Here is an 18,051-nt window from a genome sequence, read left to right on the forward strand (position 1 = left end):
TAAAAGCTTGCCTTAACTTTATCCCCTTACTTTTTAACATTTTGTTGTTTCTGTTTATATCTTATTGTATTGACTATGTCTTGAAAATTTTTGAAATTATTTTTGATTGGTGGATCATTTTGTCTTTCTACTTAGGATAATATTAGTTTACAAAACACACTTACAGTGTTATAATATTCTGTGTTTTTATGTGGGCTTACTATTATCAGTGAGTTTTATACCTTCAGGTGATTACTTGTTGCTCATTAATGTCTTTTCTTTCTGATTGAAGTACTCTTTCTATCATTTCTTGTAGGATGGGTCTGGTATTGATAAAATTCCTCCATTTTTGTTAGTCTGGGAAAGTCTATGTTTCTCCTTCATGTTTCAAGGACATTTTTACCAGATATAATATTCTAGGATAAAAGCATATTTTCTTGAGCACTTTAAATATGTCATGCCTCTCTCTCCTGACCTCTAAGGTTTCCACTAAAAACTCAGCTGCCAGACATATTGGAGCTCCATTGTGTGTTATCTGTTTCTTTTCTCTTGATGCTTTTAGGATCTTTACTTTATCTTTGACCTTTGGGAGTCTGATTAGTAAATGCATGAAGTAGTCTTCTTTCAGTTCAATCTGCTTGGGGTTCTATAATCTTCTCATACTTGGATATTGTTATCTTTCTTTAGGTTTCAGAAGTTCTCTGCTATTATCCCTTTTAATAAACTTTTTACTTTTACTTTTATCTCTCTCTTTTTTTTTTCACATGAACAATGATTTATTCTTTTTACAAGCTTATAAGAGAGGCCCTCATTTTCTTCACAGCATTGAGGGGTGTGTCTACTGACCGTCAAAAGCCAATACAACTGGTCAAATGGGTTTTTAGCCTTCCCTGAAGCCAGACAGGTTCTATGACAGAATGGCTTAAGGACAGTATATGTTTGGGTCTCTTAAGGAAGGGGAGCTAAATCTACTGTAAATCAGATGTGAGCCTGGTCCAATAGTTCCCTTTGCCTCACTGAATGCTCCTCCATGACACTTCATGTGTCCCTGTTGATCATAGCACCTTGTTGCCTTAGAAAAGTGCATCATAGACCTCGGCTTTACCCTAGGTTCAATGGTGATATTGGCCACTCACCCCCTACCTTGGCTTGGTGCTGGGGGAATGGGTAGGGAGCAGGGTTCTCTAAAGTGGCTAGTGTAAAAGCCCTCAGAGGGCCCAGTAGAGGGGACCTAGGTATCCTTTCTTTGTAATAATGTTGGAAAGTCACGGTCCACACATACTGTATGTGACAATACATGACCTCCTGTTTCTGGCCTTAAGGATGCTGTATTTCAATTGCTCTGTCTCAGGCAGGGAATGTGGTAACAGGAGAGATGGTAGAAGAGCTAATCCTTTCTGGGGCTGACATCATCAAAGTGGGAACTGGGCCAGGTAAGCTGGGGCCACTGGCTACCCCTTCAGTGGCAAACACCTGTGGAGCATGTCATTCTCAACCCTGTCATGTTCTTCCTAGGCTCTGTGTGTACTACTCAGAAGAAAACTGGAGTGGGGTATCCACAGCTCAGTGCAGTAATGGAGTGTGCAGATGCTGCTCATGGCCTCAAAGGCCACATCATTTCAGTAAGGCTCAAGGGCAGGGTAGGGTATGAGCTGGGTTTCTGCAGGGTATGGACGTGGCAGAGATGGATTAGAATTCCTGGGTTTGGCCGGGCACGGTGGCTCACGCCTGTAATCCCAGCACTTTGGGAGGCTGAGACAGGCAGATCATGAGGTCAGGAGATCGAGACCATACTGGCTAACATGGTGAAACCCCATCTCTACTAAAAATACAAAAAAATTAGCCGAGCGTGTTGGCAGGCGCCTGTACTCCCAGCTACTCGGGAGGCTGAGGCCGAAGAATGGCATGAACCTGGGAGGAGGAGCTTGCAGTGAGCCGAGATCCTGCAACTGCACTCCAGCCTGGGCGACGGAGTTTTCCCGGGTTCTTGTTGGCTTTGAGTTAGGCTGTTGGGACATCGCTGAGGGCTTCGGAAATCCATGTTGTGTTCATAGTGCTCCTTACTTTGCAGGATGGAGGTTGCAGCTGTCCTGGGGATGTGGCCAAGGCTTTTGGTAAGAAGTTTGAGGGCACAGAAGGATGATTCTTTCCTTCCCCCTGGCCATTTTCTTCCTCATCAGAGTCTAAAACCAAGTCCCCTATGGTAATGACGGAGCTGCACAGAGATGGAGGACACACTGGCTTCCTGGCCCTAGGAGGTAATAATGATAGTTTCAGGGGGTCCATGTAGCAATCCAAGCAATTCTCCTTTTGCTCTGTGGCAGGCAAGTCAACTGCGTTCTCCTTCAGAGCCCTTCCCCCCAGGGTCTGGCATGGACTCTTAGACTTCCCAGTGGAGGCTGCTCTTGTGCCCACAGCTAGGTCTGCTGTGTATATCGCATGTTCTTCCCTGCTCTCAGGCTTAGATATGACCTGGGCTGGTGAGCCCAGATTCCTAAAGGGAAACAGCATGACTGTGGGGCGCTCCTTATGGCCTCCCCTAGTGGACGCCCATTGGGACTGGACTCTTCGTCGGCCTAAAGGGGCCAGATTGAAGTGGCGGCCAGCTAGAGGTTCTAGGTGCGTCCTTGAAGATGGTCCCTGAGGAAGACATGGGCCAGGCTTGGCTTTTGGCAGAAGATTGTGGAGTGCTAGTCTTTGTTGCTGAGGAGGATTCTGTTCCATGGGCTCAGCCAGGTTCACTGAGTCAGTAACAGAGCACTCTGAAAAAGAAAATGAGGCCCCTTATAAAGAGAACAGATAGTAACAGAATAACTGGTTTCTTATGCCTGGAGCCCATGGAACTATTCCAATGGACTGCCTCAAAAGGTCTCATGCTAAACACTACACCTCCAAATTCCCAATACCTGGAAGTGGCCACCCCATGTCCACACCATATTGTCTCCAGGCAAGAGAAGAGGTGATAGAGACTCCAGGCTGCATCCAACTCAGCACATCCTGAAGCTGTGGGCAGGAATAGAGGTATAAAGACCACAGTCCTTGATAAAACCACCCCACACTCTGCTCTTACATGTTTTGCCCCAATGAAACCTGCTGTGCCTGCGGTGTAGGCAGTGCTTTCTCCAGCTGACACAAGTACTCAAAAAGCAGCTTTTCCATGGCAGCCAGAAAGGGTTCCCCATATTCTTGTTCAAGTTCCTGCAGTGGGGGAGAGTAGGAGATCAAAAGTGGGTTAGTGGCCAGGCATGGTGGCTCACGCCTGTAATCCTGGCACTTTGGGAGGCCGAGGTGGGAGGATCACTTGAGGTCAGGAGTTCGAGACCAGCCTGGCCAACATGGTGAAACCCCATCTCTACTAAAATACAAAAATTAGCTGGGCATCTATAATACCAGTTATTCAGGAGGCTGAGGCAGGAGAACCGCTTGAACCTGGGAGGCAGAGGTTGCAGTGAGCCGAGACTGTGCCACCGCACTCCAGCCTGGGCGACAAAAGCGAGACTGCCTCTCAAAAAAAAAAGTGGGTTAGAGAAAACAGTCACATAATAGCCTTCAAACCAGTCTCACCTGCAGCTTCGAGGCCAAATCCACAGGAGCCTCTGACAGCTGCTTCACCTGCTGGTAAAAAGTCTCCTGTGCCTCCAAAATCTTCCTCAGATCCTGCTTTGTCTGTTGAGGATACAGAAGACAGAGAAGTTAACACCAACATCCAGAAGACAGGAGGAGCAACTTTGCTGCACCAAGTTGAACTGGGGTCAGGGCTTGTTCCGGGGATTACTCACAGCCTTGGGATCCCGCACTCTAGGTCCAGATTCTGGAAAGTGGTGATTCAGGGTTTTCAGGACTTGGGCCCAAGGCCGGCCCTGCAGGATCAGCTCCACCACCACCTGTACGGTACTCAATTCAGAATCCCCACTTCGAGGCAAGCTGAGCTTTTCCAACTAGTCTCATCCCCAAGCTGTGGGCCCTTGTCAGGTGCTCGCATCCCGCCCCTTTCTTTCCCCTTCCAGGTCCTACTTGCTCCAATACCTTGGCCTTTAGGCCCATACAAAGGCGTTCGTGGTGCCGGTAGCGAACCAAGCCAGGGGCAACAGCGGGCAGAGATCGAAGAAACTCCAGCACTCGGGGAAAATGTTCCACACAGCGTCCGCGCACAACCTGCCAGCTAGCTGCGGCGGCGAAGCGTAGAGCTGCAGGACCGGCCCCCGGGGGCGTAGCCATGGTCGGCGGGCTCCGCCCTGAGGCGGTCCCTCCAGGTTCCTCACCCGGATGGGTGAGGCTTTCCGATCACTCCTAGGGGCGGGGCTTCTGGCAACACTCTGTGGCTCGGGTTTGTCGGCTCTGGGTACCTCGCGATCCGACTCGGCTCCCTTCCATAGGCCCCCAGAATTCTGGGGGAGGGGGTCTTCTGGCTCGGGCTGGAGGAGCCTGAGTGGAAAAGCTGGCCGTCCCAGTGGTACTGGGTTGCTCAGCTTTAAAGGCCGCCTCTGTCTCGAGCCCGAGGGTGCCTCACTTCCGGCTCTGCTACTAGCTTTCCTTGCCCCGGAAAAGGGCGGTAAGAGCTACTTTTATCTCTTTTTATAACACCACTTTAAGGCCAATAGCTTATGGTTTGTCCTTTTGAGGCAATTTTCTAGATCCTTTAGGTGTGCTTCATTTTTTTTCTTTTGTCTCCTTTGACTTTGTGTTTTTAAATAGCCTGTCTTTAAAGTCACTAATTCTTCCTTCTGCTTAATCAGTTCTGCTATTAAAGAACTCTGATGCATTCTTCAGTATGGCAATTGCATTTTTAGCTCTAGAATTTCTGCTTGATCCTTTTAAATTATTTCAATATTCTTGTAAAATTTATTTGATAGAATTCTGAATTTCTTCTCTTTGTTATCTTAAATTTATTGAATTTTCTAAACACAGCTATTTTGAATTCTCTGTCTGCATGCTCACATATCTTTGTTTCTCCAAGATTGGTACCTGGTGCCTTATTTAGTTCATTTGATAAGGTCTTGGTTTTTTGGATGGCATCAATGCTAGTAGATGTTCTTCAGTTTCTGGGCATTGAAGAGTTAGGTATTTACTGTAGTCTTCACTTTATAGTTATCAGAAAAAGTCTGATTACTGGAAGACTGTCCAGTTATTTGAAAGGACTTGGGAGATATGATCTAAGCTGTTTCTCCTTTAGTGGGTGCCCCAAGCCCAGTAACATTTTGGTGCTTGCAGACTTGTAGCAGTATCCCCTTACTGGTCTTAGATAAGGTCTGGGTGAATTACCTAGAATACCAGGAAGAGACTCTTGTTCTCTTCCCTTACCCTCTCCCAAACATGCAATATCTCTGCCTGTGTTCTGAGCCATCTAAAGCTAGGAAAGGAGTGATACAAGCTTCCCTGTGGCCAACACCACTAGGACTATGCTGGGTTAGACCTGAAGCCATCACAATACTACATCTCACCCAAAGTCTGCTATAGCCACTTTCTGGCTACTGCCTATGTTTCCTCAAGGCCCTGGGGCTCTACAATCAGCAGGTGGAAAAGTCAGTCAGGCCAATGCTTTTCCCTTCAGGGTGGTAAGATCTCCCAGGCCCTAGGTGGGTCTGGAGGTCCCTTCTGGGAGTCAGGTACTAGACTCCAAAACTTTAGAAGTCTACTTGGTATTCCATTGTATTGCAGCTGAGCTGACACTTAAACCATGAGATGGAGTCCTTCCCGGTCCTCCTTCCCTTTTCAAAAGCAAAGGAGGCTCACCCCATAGCCAGTGCCACCCCTGGACACAAGGAATAGTGCCAGACTATTACTAAGGCAAACCAAATTGAACAACACATCACATAGCTTATTCACCAAGATCAAGTAGGCTTTATTCTCAAGATGCAAGTTTGCTTCAACATATGCAAATCAATAAATGTGACTCATCACATAAACAGAAGAACATAAACAGAACTAACAACAAAACCTACATGATTATCTCAATAGTTGCACAAAGGCTTTTGATAAAATTTAACACCACTTCCTGTTAAAAATTCTTAATCTAATAAACTAGGTGTTGAAGGAACACACCTCAAAATAATAAGAACCATCTATGGCAAACCTACAGCCAATATCATAATGAATGAGCAAAAACTGGAAGCATTCCACTTGAAAACCATCACAAGACAAGAATGCACTCTCACACCACTCTTATTCAACATAATATTGGAAGTCCTGGCCAGAAAAACTAGGCAAGAGAAAAAAAAATAAGGAGCATCTAAATAGAAAGAAAAAAAGTCAAACTATCCCTGTTTGCAGATTATATGATTCCGTATCTAGAAATCTCCACAGTCTTGATGCAAAAGCTCCTTAAGCTAATTAACAACTTCAGCAAAGTCTCAGGATACAAAACTAATGTACAAAAATCACCATCATTCCTATACACTACAACAGTCAAATCAAAAGCCAAATCTGAAACCCAATCCCATTCATAATTGCCACAAAAAGAATAAAATACCTAGGAATACAACAAAACAGAAAAGTGAAAGGTCTCTACAAGGAGAACTACAAAACACTGCTCAAATGAATCAGAGATGACACAAATGGAAAAACATTCCATGCTCATGGATAGGAAGAATCAATGTCATTAAAATGGCCATACTCCCAAATACATTTACAGATTCAATGCTATTCCTATTAAACCATCAACAACATGCTTCACAGAACTACATAAAGAAAAACTATTTTAAAATTAATATGAGACCAAAAAAGAGCTCAGATAGTCAAGGCAGTCCTAAGCAAAAAGAACAAAGCTGTAGGCATCATGCTACCTGACTTCAAACAATACTACAGGACTACAGTGAAAAACAACAACAAAAAACAGCATGCTACTGGTACAAAAACAGACACATAGACCAATGTAACAGAATAGAGAGCCCAGAAATAGGTCCATACACCTACAACCATCTGATGTTTGAAGAAGCTGACAAAATAACTGACTAGCCATATGCAGAAGATTAAAACTAGACCCCTACTTACATCACATATAAAAATAAACTCAAGCTTGATTAAAAACTTAAATGTAAATCCCAAAACTATAAACACCCTGGAAAACAATCTAAGCCATAGCATTCTGGACATAGAAATGGGCAAAGTTTTCACGACCAAGATGTCAAAAGCAATTGCAAAAAAAAGCAAAAATTGGCAAATGGGATTTAGTTAAGTTAAAGAGCTTATTCTCAGCAAAAGAAACTATCAGTAGAGTGATTAGACAACCTAGAGAATGGAAGAAAGTTTTTACAAACCATGCAATGGACAAAAGTCTAATATCCATCGTCTATAAGGAACATAAACAAATTTACAAAAAAAGAAAACATTAAAAAGTGGGCAAAGGACATGAAGACACTTGTCAATGGAAGACACAAATGTGAACAACAAGCACATGACAAAAGCTCAATATCACTGATCATTAGAGAAAAGCAAATCAAAACCACAATGAGATATCATTTCACACCATACAGAATGAATATTACTAAAAAGTCAAAATATAATAGATGCTGGTGAGGCTGGGGAGAAAAAGAAACACGTGTACACTATCCATGGGAGTGTAAATTAGCTCAACTGTTGTGGAAAGCAATGTGACAATTTCTTAAAGATCTAAAAACAGAACTACCAATTGACCCAGAAATCTCATTACTGGGTATATACCCAAAGGAAAATAAATGGTTATTTCATAAAGACAGATGGCATATATTTGTTCATTGCAGCACTGTTTAAAATAGCAAAGACATGAAATCAACCTAAATACCTGTCAATGGGAGACTGAAAAATAAGTCATACATATACACCATGAAATACTATGCAGCCATTAAAAAGAATGAGAAAGAATGAGATCATGTCCTTTGCAGGTACATGAGTGCAGCTGGAGGCCATTATCCTTAGAAAACTAACACAGGAACAGATAACCAAATACTGCATGTTCTCACTTAAAAGTGGGAGCAAAATGATGAGAATACATGGACATATAAAGAGGTACAACACACACTGGAGTCTACCGGAGGGTGGGGGGTGGAGGAGGGAGAGGATCAGGAAAAATAACTAATGGATACTCAGCTTAATACCTGGGGAATAAAATTATCTGTGGAACAAACCTCCATGACACAAGTTTGCCTATATAACAAACTTGCAAATATACCCTTGAACTTAAAAAAAAAGTTTTGTCAGAACATAAGAAACTTTTATTATCAATTATACTTGTATATAAAACGAAAATGGTAAAACTAATATTTATTTCACTGTTATTTAAAACATTAGAAACACTGAGAATTGAAATGTTTTATATCTTTACAAGAAAACACTCAAGAGTAGCTTCTGTTGTACTTGCCTCCTTCTCATTTTATGACTAGTAATAAAGAGCAAGCATCCTTTCTCTACTCTGGAAAATTGTCTAGTCCTTTATAAGTTTGGAGAACCTCCCACCATTTTATCTTTTGTGTTATCAGTGTTGTAAAACCTTTCCGGCAGTCCCTTTAATGTGAAGGCTTTGATTGGTGTAACTTTCTCTAGGTCATCTTCATAATTTTTCTTTTGTTACAACTTTCCTCGCTTATATGGATAAATTTCCCTTCATTAATTTCCTCTGACTGCACAGGTAGACTCTCTCAGGCAGAGGCGGTGTTAACTCTCCCATGGGTAGCTATATCTTCTATACTTCCATTTATGTTTGAGTCTAATTTTACTTTCAGTATTATCACCTCTTGTTTCTTTGCTATACTTTCATCTTTATTAGGTGATTCCCTATTTTAATTATTTTTGAAAAATGTCGGGTTTATTACTAGGAGACAGGAGCAAACAAAACTACATGCTTTGCTGCTATGCGTTAACTGAGTAACACATGCAGTGAATAGTCACAGACAGACTTTAAAGGAGTGATATGATTGATCACCGGTCAAAATATACACGTTATTCGTGTAGTGATTTGTAAACTAAAATGCTAGCTGAAAAGTTTGTGCTTTACGCTATTACTCATAATTAATATATCATAGTAACACTAAGACCTTGTATAATAATTTTCATACAAGCATTAATGACAATAACTAATTGTGGAAAAATTCAGAATGTCCACCGACTGATTAACGGGTATACAAAATGGGCTGTCTTTATACAATAAAACATTATTTGACAATAAAGTAATGAACTACTGATACTTGTTGCAACATGGATGGATTTTTAAAACATTATGTTAAGTGAATAAAGCCAGTTACAAAAACTCCACTTGTCATTACATGCCATTTATATGAAATGTCAAGTGTGGAAAAATCCATAGAGATAGAAAATAGATTCATGATTACCTAAGGTTGAAAGGACTAGGGGGAATAAGGAGTGACTGCTAATGGATACAGAATTTTTTATTTTTTTAGATTGATGAGAGTCTTCTAAAATTAGATAGTAGTGAGGGTTATATACTCTGAGTATACTAAAATTTTTGAATCATACATTTTAAGTTGGTTAATTTATGGCACATGAATTATATTTCAATAAAGCTACAAATGCAGACACATGAAGAAACGTGTGTACATGCACACACACACAGTCCAAAGTCTCATCTAAGACAAGGCAAGTCCCTTTCACCTATGGCCTGTAAAAATCAAAAGCAAGTTAATTACTTCCTAGATATAACAGGGGTAAAGGCATTGAATAAATATACCCATTCCAAATGGGAGAAATTGGTCAAAATGAAGTGGCTACAGGTCCCATTCAAGTCCAAAATCCAATGGAAATGTCAAATCTTAAAACTCTGAAATAATCTACTTTGACTCCATGTCTCACATCCAGGTCGTGTTGATGCAAATGACGGACTCTTACAGCCTTGGAAAGCTCCACCTCTGTGGCTTTGTAGGGTACACAGCCCATCATGGCTGTTTCACAGGCTGGCATTGAGCACCTGTGGCTTTTTCACATGGTACAAACTGTCAGTGGATCTACCATTCTGGGGTCTGGAGGACACTGGTCCTCTTTTCACAGATCTATTGGGCAGTGCCTCAGAGCGGACTCTGTGTGGGAGCTCCAACCCCACATTTCCTTTCTGAGCTTCCCGGGCAGAGGTTTTCCATGAGGGCTTTGCTCCTGCAGCAGAATTCTGCCTGGACACCCAGGCATTTCTATACATCCTCTGACATTTAGGCAGATCCTGAAATTGAGGTTCCCAAACCTCAATTTTTGGCTTTTGTGCACCTGCAGGCCCAACACCATGTGGAAGCTGCCAAGACTTGGGGTTTGCAACTTCTGAAGCAATGGCCTGAGATCTACGTTGGCCCCCTTTAGCCATGGTTGGGATGCTGGGCACCAATCCTGAGACTGCACAAAGCCGCAAGGCCCTAGGCCTGGCCCACAAAACCATTTTTTCTTCTTAAGCCTCTGGGCTTGTGGTGGGAGGGTCTGCTGTGAAGACCCCTGACATACCCTGGAGACAGTTTCCCTGTTGTCTTGGTGATTAACATTTCATTCCTCATTACTTATGCAAATTTCTGCAGGCAGCTTGAATTTCTCCCCAGAAAATTGTTTTTTCTTTTTTATCACATTACCAGGCTGCAAATTTTCCAAACTTTTATGTTCTCTTTTCTTTTTAAACATAAGTTTAAATTCAAAACTATATCTCTGTGAATACATAAAACTGAATGCTTTTAACATTACCTAAGTTACCTCTTGAATACTTTGCTGCTTAGAAATTTCTTCTGCCAGATGCCCTAAATTATCTGTCTCAAGTTCAAAGTTCCATAAATCTCTAGGGAAGGGGCAAAATGCCACAAGTCTCTTTACTAAAATACAGCAAGAGCCACCTTTGCTCCAGTTACCAACAAGTTTCTCATCTTCATCTGAGACCACCTCAGCCTGGGCTTTATTGTCTATATCACTATCAACATTTTGGTCAAAGTCATTTAACAAGTCCGTGGGAGGTTCCAAACTTTCCCACATCTTCCTGTACACTTCTGAGCCCTCTAAAGTCTTCTAGCCTCTTCCTGTTACCCAGTTCCAAAGTTGCTTTCACATTTTTGGGTATCTTTACAGCAGCACCCCACTCTAACGGTACCAATTTACTGTATTAGTCTGTTTTCATGCTACTAATAAAGAAATACCTAAGACTGGGTAATTTATAATGAAAAGAGGTTTAATTGACTTACAGTTCCACAATCTGTGAAGGCCTCATAATTATAGTGGAAGACACAGAAGGAGCAAAGTCACATCTTACAGGAAAGTAAGAGAACTTGTGCAGGAGGACTCCCATCTATAAAACCATTAGATCTCATGAGACTTATTCTGTACCACAAGAACAGTATGGGAAAAGTCACCACCATGATTCAATTATCTCTACCTGGCCTCACCCTTGACACATGAGGATTATTGCAATTCAAAGTGAGATTTGGGTGGGAACACAACCAAATCATATCAAGGGGGATACAAAGAAAGCATCATTGAGGTCTAGAACTGAAAATCAATGAGAATTGGAGGTATTTATCCTCCAATATTACATATTGGTTGAGGACCACTGGGTGTATTGTGACTACAGCCTCATTCATCATTTGTAAGTCCTGGACTAGCGTGTATTCACCATTGTTTTTTTTTTTTTTTTTTTTTTTTTTTTAGAGTTAGATTGCAGTGTTACAGGGTGAACTGCTGGGTATAAATAGCCTATGTTTAAGAGGCTTGTTAACCAGGGGCCTAAGTCCAGCTTTGACCTCTACCTGAAGAGGAAATTGCTTTTTACAATGATAGCTAGAAGGGATCCAGAGCTGAATACTACAGGCATTACCACTATAGCCTTCCTTGGTATTTCTGTGGCCCAGACTTCTGGGTTAATATGAAGGCTTAGGAGCAGATTATCACTGCGTGGCTTTCTTGAAGTATAAGATTGCATTTGGAAAAGAGGGAGTTGCCCCTGGAGGAAAGGTTAATTTAGGTAAGGAATTTGAACAAAATGTCTCAAAGTTCAAACTAAGAAGTTTGAACAAAATGTCTCTGCCCAAAAGGGTTGTAGGGCATTCTGGCATTACTAAAAATAAATGGGAAAAGACAGTTCTCCTCCACAGGCAGCATAGAGCAGGAGTAAACCTCTGGGTAATAAGCAGCCCATTTGCCCTCATTACCTGACAGGACTTGGAGGAAAAGAAGTAATCACCAATAAGGTAGCTCCCATGTCCAAAAGGAAGGTTATTGTCTTATTTGCCATGTCCAAAGCAGTCCTTGCCTCCCTTCCTTCAATAGTGATATTGGATCTGGGAGCCAGCCAGAGTGTAGAGCTCCTTCAGCTCGAGGTTTTCAAGGCTTGCAATTTTGTCCTGAGGGCCCTTCAGCCTTTAGGGAAGTCCGATTTTTAGTCACCAAGTTTCTGGCAAAGGGGGCAAGTCTTACGGGGTTTGTTTCCATTTACCCCTTTGGAGCAGTTTGCCTTCCAGTGGCCTGGCTTCCCACATTGATGGCAGTTGCCTGGGAGGGCTTTCTGAGGGCAACTTGGAGAGGGCTGGTGGGGCAGCCAATAGTTGGAACTGCTGCATTTTCTCTTGCTTCTCCCTTTCCTGAGTCGTTCCCTTTTCTTCCTGGTTCCAGTTATAAAGATCAAGGAAGTTATTTTGAAGATGTAAGGCATAGTATGGGTGTTTGGTCTCAGTGCTCGTTTCTTGAGTTTTTTCCAAATATTTGTGCTGCCTGAATTAGAAAATGCTCCTTTAGGGCCAATTGCTTTTCTGGTGTTTTTGAGTCTAGGTTAGTTTACTGAAGCCTCTTGCAGCCTCTCTGGGAAAGCAGTGGGAGTTTCAAGTGGGCCTTGATCTATTAAGGCTAATTTATTATAGTTTACTGGCTTTGTTCTGCTAGCTTTTACACACTGTATTAGAAAGAGTAACTTGTGGTTTCTTGCCCAAATATTCTCCTGGGCATTGTAATCTCAGTTGGAGCTAACCTGAGAAACTGTGGTGGCCCCCACAGGGTAGTCACTATGGTCAGTTATGTGCATCACATTTGCAAATTACAGAGCTACCTCCATAATGGAAAGTCTCCCTCAGAAAGTGACCCAGTATGGCTGTGAGGTCCCTCCAAGTGAGTTTAAATGTTAAGCCCAGTTTATGAAACATTTCTTATAATGTATTTTTCAGGGATACCCATAAACTTTCCTAGTTCTGTTCTAACCTGGCTCAGGTATTGCATAGGGAATGAAGTCTGAAACCTAGTGGGCCCACTAGGGTCACCAACCTTTCAAAGGAAACATAACTTAAAGGGGTGGTGTTCTGAGGATAGCCCTGGGATGAGAAGGCTCTGAGACTGGTAAACTTGGATGTAATGTGGGTAGAAGGAGCACCGGGGTTTGAGCTAGGTTCTGCCTTTTGATCCTCTGGGGTTTGAGCTTTGGGCAAGCTTGATAATGGGTCTCCTCGACTAACTGGAGGAACTTGCCTGAGTGTGAATGTTTCTATTGCTGGATCCGTTTTATAAGCCTGATAAAGGTCAGGATTGTCTTTCAGGGCCATGAATTGCTGAAAGGGAATCTGCGTCCATTTTCCTGTTGGTGGCAAAACAAATCTCATTGATGGATCATATTAGAATTTATGCTTCCATTTTGGGGCCAAGATTCCTGGTCCTGGAGCTTGTATTGACCCCAGGCTGTGTTAAAGAAAAATATTAGCCTTCCCCTTTTTAGGGATTGGAAGTCAAACTTTTCCCAGTTCTTGAGGATATATCCATGGACATGTCCTGTGGTATGGAGATATGATTACTCATCCATGAAGTGAGAACAGAGGAGAGAAATGAAAAAGAAGGTGTCTCCTCTTATTTACCTATTATCCATGAAGAAGGCATCTCCCATTCATTCTTGGGGTAAAGGAATGAACCAGTCTCACTGGATACCCTAACCTTGGTTCCACATATTATGGAGGTGTGATTACCCACTTGAGAACAGAGGAGATAAGGGAGTAAGAAAAGGCCCTCTATTTATCTCTGGGATTTCAGAATAAATCCATCTTACTGCATACTATGAAACTTGTCTTCATATCTGTCATCATGGTACTCTATTATGTGCATGTATCCTGGACCAGCCTTCATCTCAGTCATACAGGTAATTTGTTTTCCTGCACCTGTGGTCTTGGGTTGGCCTATATTTTTGTCTTCAGGACCTTGCAGTGACTTTCATCTGGAGCATCTTAGCGATGAAATGATTCCCCATCCATTTTTGGTCCTATTTTGTAGGTACTGTTAGGTAGATGAGAACTCTGTGCCCAACCATAAAGAAAAGCCATAAACAAGCTGGGCTCCTTTACTCTTGCATGTAGGCTTACATGTGCATGTTGACAATGGCATGGAGGGAATCAGCAGAAAGTAGGAAAATCGCATCATATTGCTGGTGAAAGTGTAAAATAGTTCAGTCCCTTTAGACGACAGCTTGTCATTCCATAAAGAGTTAAACATACAGTTACAATATTATTCAGCAATTCCAGTACTAGGCATACACCCAAGAAAATTTAAAACATATATGTCTATAAAAACATGTACATGAATGCTCATAGCAGCATTATTCATAATAGCTGAAAGGTGCAAACAACCCAAATATCCATTCAACTAATTCATGAATAAACCAAATGTGATATACAAATAGACTGAAATATTATTCAGTCATAAAAAGGAAGTACTGATATATGCTTCAACATGGATGAGCCTTAAGAATATTATGTTAAACGAAATTACTCATACATACACACAAAAAACACATAAAGTGTGATTACATTTTTTTTTTCACGTGGATCCTTTCTTTATGATTATGGTAGAACTTAAAATAAGTGGTAACTGTACATGCCAATGTGAGCATTTTAAATATTTAATGAAATAACGCTACAGTAATGATTATTAAAAACTAATAATGGATGAATAATAGAACACAACACAAATAATTGGATGGTAGTAATGTAAACATTTGTAAAAAGACCCACAAAAATCAAAAATCGTAAGATGTAACAAGATTATATTTTAATATGTAACTTTTATACAATCAAAAAGTAAAACATCAAGGTAAAATAAATGAGAAGTGACATGCTATTTCATTTGCAATGCTTGACATAATGGCACTATCCTTAATCGTAAATGAGCTCTTAGAAATCAGTAACAAAAAATGTAATATTTTAATAGAAATTAAAATAAAAGTAATACAGGAAAATTAGAATAATTTTCTATTATTAATTCTATTAAAATAACTAATAAGGGTGTAACGATGTAACTTAACATTAATAGACGAAAAGAAATTCCAGGATAGACAAATCCATAGAGACAGAATTAGTGTTTTCAGGGACTGGGAGTAGGGTATTTGGGGATTTACAGCAACAGGCATTTTTTTTTTACTTTTTAATTTTAAGAGTGCTGAAAATATTCTGGAATTACATAGGGATTATTGTTTAACAAGCTAGAGAACATACTAAAAAGCTTTTAATTTTGCACACTAATATGTGAATTTTATGTCATGTATTATACCTAAAATTAAAATAAATTAAAATCACAGAAAATTCAGAAATAATCTTCATTCTAAAACATACTTATAGGAGGTGCCACAGTTTTTTTCTGGAATACTTTTCTCAGGTCTGACTTGTAAAATATGTGATAAATTACTTTTCTTAATGTGAAATTCCATCTATAGCAAGTCGCATTTATTTTTATGTGTACGTCTGTGATAACATCTCTATTTCCTCAGTTTTTATCTAATATGTGGTCACTATTGTCAACCTTATAATTATTATTATAAGGTCAGAAAAAAAATTTATAATGAGATACTTTTACTTGGAATTTCCTTTTTTCAGTACCTTGATAATGTTTACATTGTAAATATTTCATTTTCAGTAGGGGGAAAAATAACAATAATACATAGAATCATAAATAAAACATAACTGACCTTAATGAGTGTTGATATGAAGCCATTATGTTAAGCGAATTTATATGTGTGAACTATGCTACAACTAATCCTACCTAAGGAAAAGAAAAAATTTTTTAAAAAAACAAGATAAAAAAATAATTTTTAAAAAATTCCATGTCAGTGTTTTAAAAACAAACCTGAATTTTAAAAAAATTAACAAAGTGCTTGTAATAATGCTAGAATAATAAGGACCCTCCAATTGTTAAAGACATTGTACTATTGCATTTAAACCACTTAATCCTGTTGTATTTTATGCAATCATTAATAGAGCTAATGTTAAGAGTTCCTAAAAATATTATTATTTTCTTGTAGAATTGCTGTGATAATTAAATGAATAAAAGTATATAAAGTGCTGAGAACACTGCCTCAGAAAATAATACCTATTTTCCTACCATAAGTGTATGAGCTTCTGATAACAGAAGTTTTGACGACTACATTCACTGCCTTATCTGTGATGCTTATAAAAGTGGGTGACGTGAGGGACAGTCAATAAATATTGATTTAAAATGATGTTGAATGAGTGAAGGCTCTAGGGGAAATTGCCGTAACCTCCTTTGTATCTCTAGTACTTGTGAAACTATTTTAAGAAAGGATGTTTAATTAATGTGAATTGAACTTTTCAATACAGTTCTTAGAATATTTGCACCTCTAAAAACAAAGCTATTTACTGACTTTATTTGGTCTCAACAATTAAAGAAAAGAAGTCCCAGTGGTCAAAATGAAATGTTTTCAAGAAAGGCCTTGACATATTAGAAATATAACATGGAACAGTTTTCTCTGACATTTTCCAGGCTGTTACTCTAGAGTGATTGAAATGTGTCTTCACCTCCATTGTAAAGCCAGCCATCTACTTTAGCGACAGTTTTTCTTAAAAAAAAAAAAACTTAGCTGGGCGCGGTGGCTCAAGCCTGTAATCCCAGCACTTTGGGAGGCCAAGACGGGCAGATCACGAGGTCAGGAGTTCGAGACCATCCTGGCTAACACGGTGAAACCTCGTCTCTACTAAAAAAATACAAAAAGCTAGCCAGGCGAGGTGGCTGGCGCCTGTAGTCCCAGCTACTCGGGAGGCTGAGGCAGGAGAATGGCGGAAACCCGGGAGGCGGAACTTACAGTGAGCTGAGATCCGGCCACTGCACTCCAGCCCGGGCGACAGAGCGAGACTCCGTCTCAAAAAAAAAAAAAAAAAACCTTGAACAATAATAACCTTTCTTATTTCTCCAATTTCAAGTAGGGATTATATGTTTTACAAAATATAGCATTATCTGCCCAATATCTATGCCTGCCACTCTGATGATTAACGTTGTGATGCTCCATATTTTGAGGGAACAAGCTTTGGCTGTGATTTAGTAATGTCATATAAACAAAACAAAAATATTAAGCTGTTGTTGTCCTTTGAGTGGTGAGAAAAGTGACAGAAAAATGTCAAAGATAAGTACCTCAATTGGCAATGGAATTGCTTTTAGTTTTAATATGAGGCATGCATCTGCCAAATAGAGAAACACCCACGGTGCACAGTAAGTGAATTTTGACAAAACAAATTGGCTTTCTCTCAACCATTGATGTTGTATTATCTAAAAGAAAAGCAACATGGTTGCTTAGAAAAGTATCAGAATGCCTGAGTATTTCTGGCAATTAAATGAAATCCATCTGAAATCTGAGGAGCTTGAGTCACAAACACAATAGCAAGTGATTACTCTCTTGCTCTGTTTCTAATCTAAGATGCCTGCACTATTGACTGCTTTTTTTACATCATCTGATATCACATTCTTGATTCATGATTAATGCTCTCAACAAACCTCAATGAATCCTTTACATGTAATGTGTTTTTCCAAACTTCAGTACAATTTTGTTTTAACAAAAGATCAAATATGTGTTACTAGAGATTGACCAGTGTCTTGCACATAGCAGGCACTTGGAAGCAGCATAGTATCATTGAAAGGGCAGTGAATCTGCTACAGAACAGTTATATGCCCTTGGGCAAGACACTTTGTAACCTCATTGAATATTCACTCCTCATCTGTGACAAGAATATGGTATTTTCTTTACAGGACTAATGTAAGTGACAAGTGAGGTAATTTATTGGAAAGTCCATTGAGGAATGTAAAAACTATACAGCAGTAAGTAGTAAGTGCTTATCACTATCATGTTAATTTGATTAATTTTCTAATTCTAAAAAA

The 18,051-nt window shown here is 40.2% G+C and overlaps 1 protein-coding gene across 1 annotated transcript; it reads right to left on the bottom strand.

Annotated features, from left to right (window-relative positions):
• Nucleotides 1-1,980: 1,980 nt before the first annotated feature.
• LOC105508421 (TERF1-interacting nuclear factor 2-like) lies at nucleotides 1,981-4,521 on the bottom strand. Its single transcript, XM_011937283.1, has 6 exons — nucleotides 4,006-4,521; nucleotides 3,759-3,863; nucleotides 3,544-3,645; nucleotides 3,070-3,177; nucleotides 2,886-2,982; nucleotides 1,981-2,741 (listed from the first exon to the last, which is right to left on the bottom strand). Exons 1-6 carry the CDS (start codon nucleotides 4,195-4,197, stop codon nucleotides 1,981-1,983), a joined length of 1,365 nt encoding a protein of 454 aa, XP_011792673.1. The 5' UTR covers nucleotides 4,198-4,521.
• Nucleotides 4,522-18,051: the final 13,530 nt, after the last annotated feature.

Source organism: Colobus angolensis, unplaced genomic scaffold (genome assembly GCF_000951035.1).
Source record: "Colobus angolensis palliatus isolate OR3802 unplaced genomic scaffold, Cang.pa_1.0 Scaffold161, whole genome shotgun sequence".
NCBI classification, from domain to species: Eukaryota; Metazoa; Chordata; class Mammalia; order Primates; family Cercopithecidae; genus Colobus; species Colobus angolensis.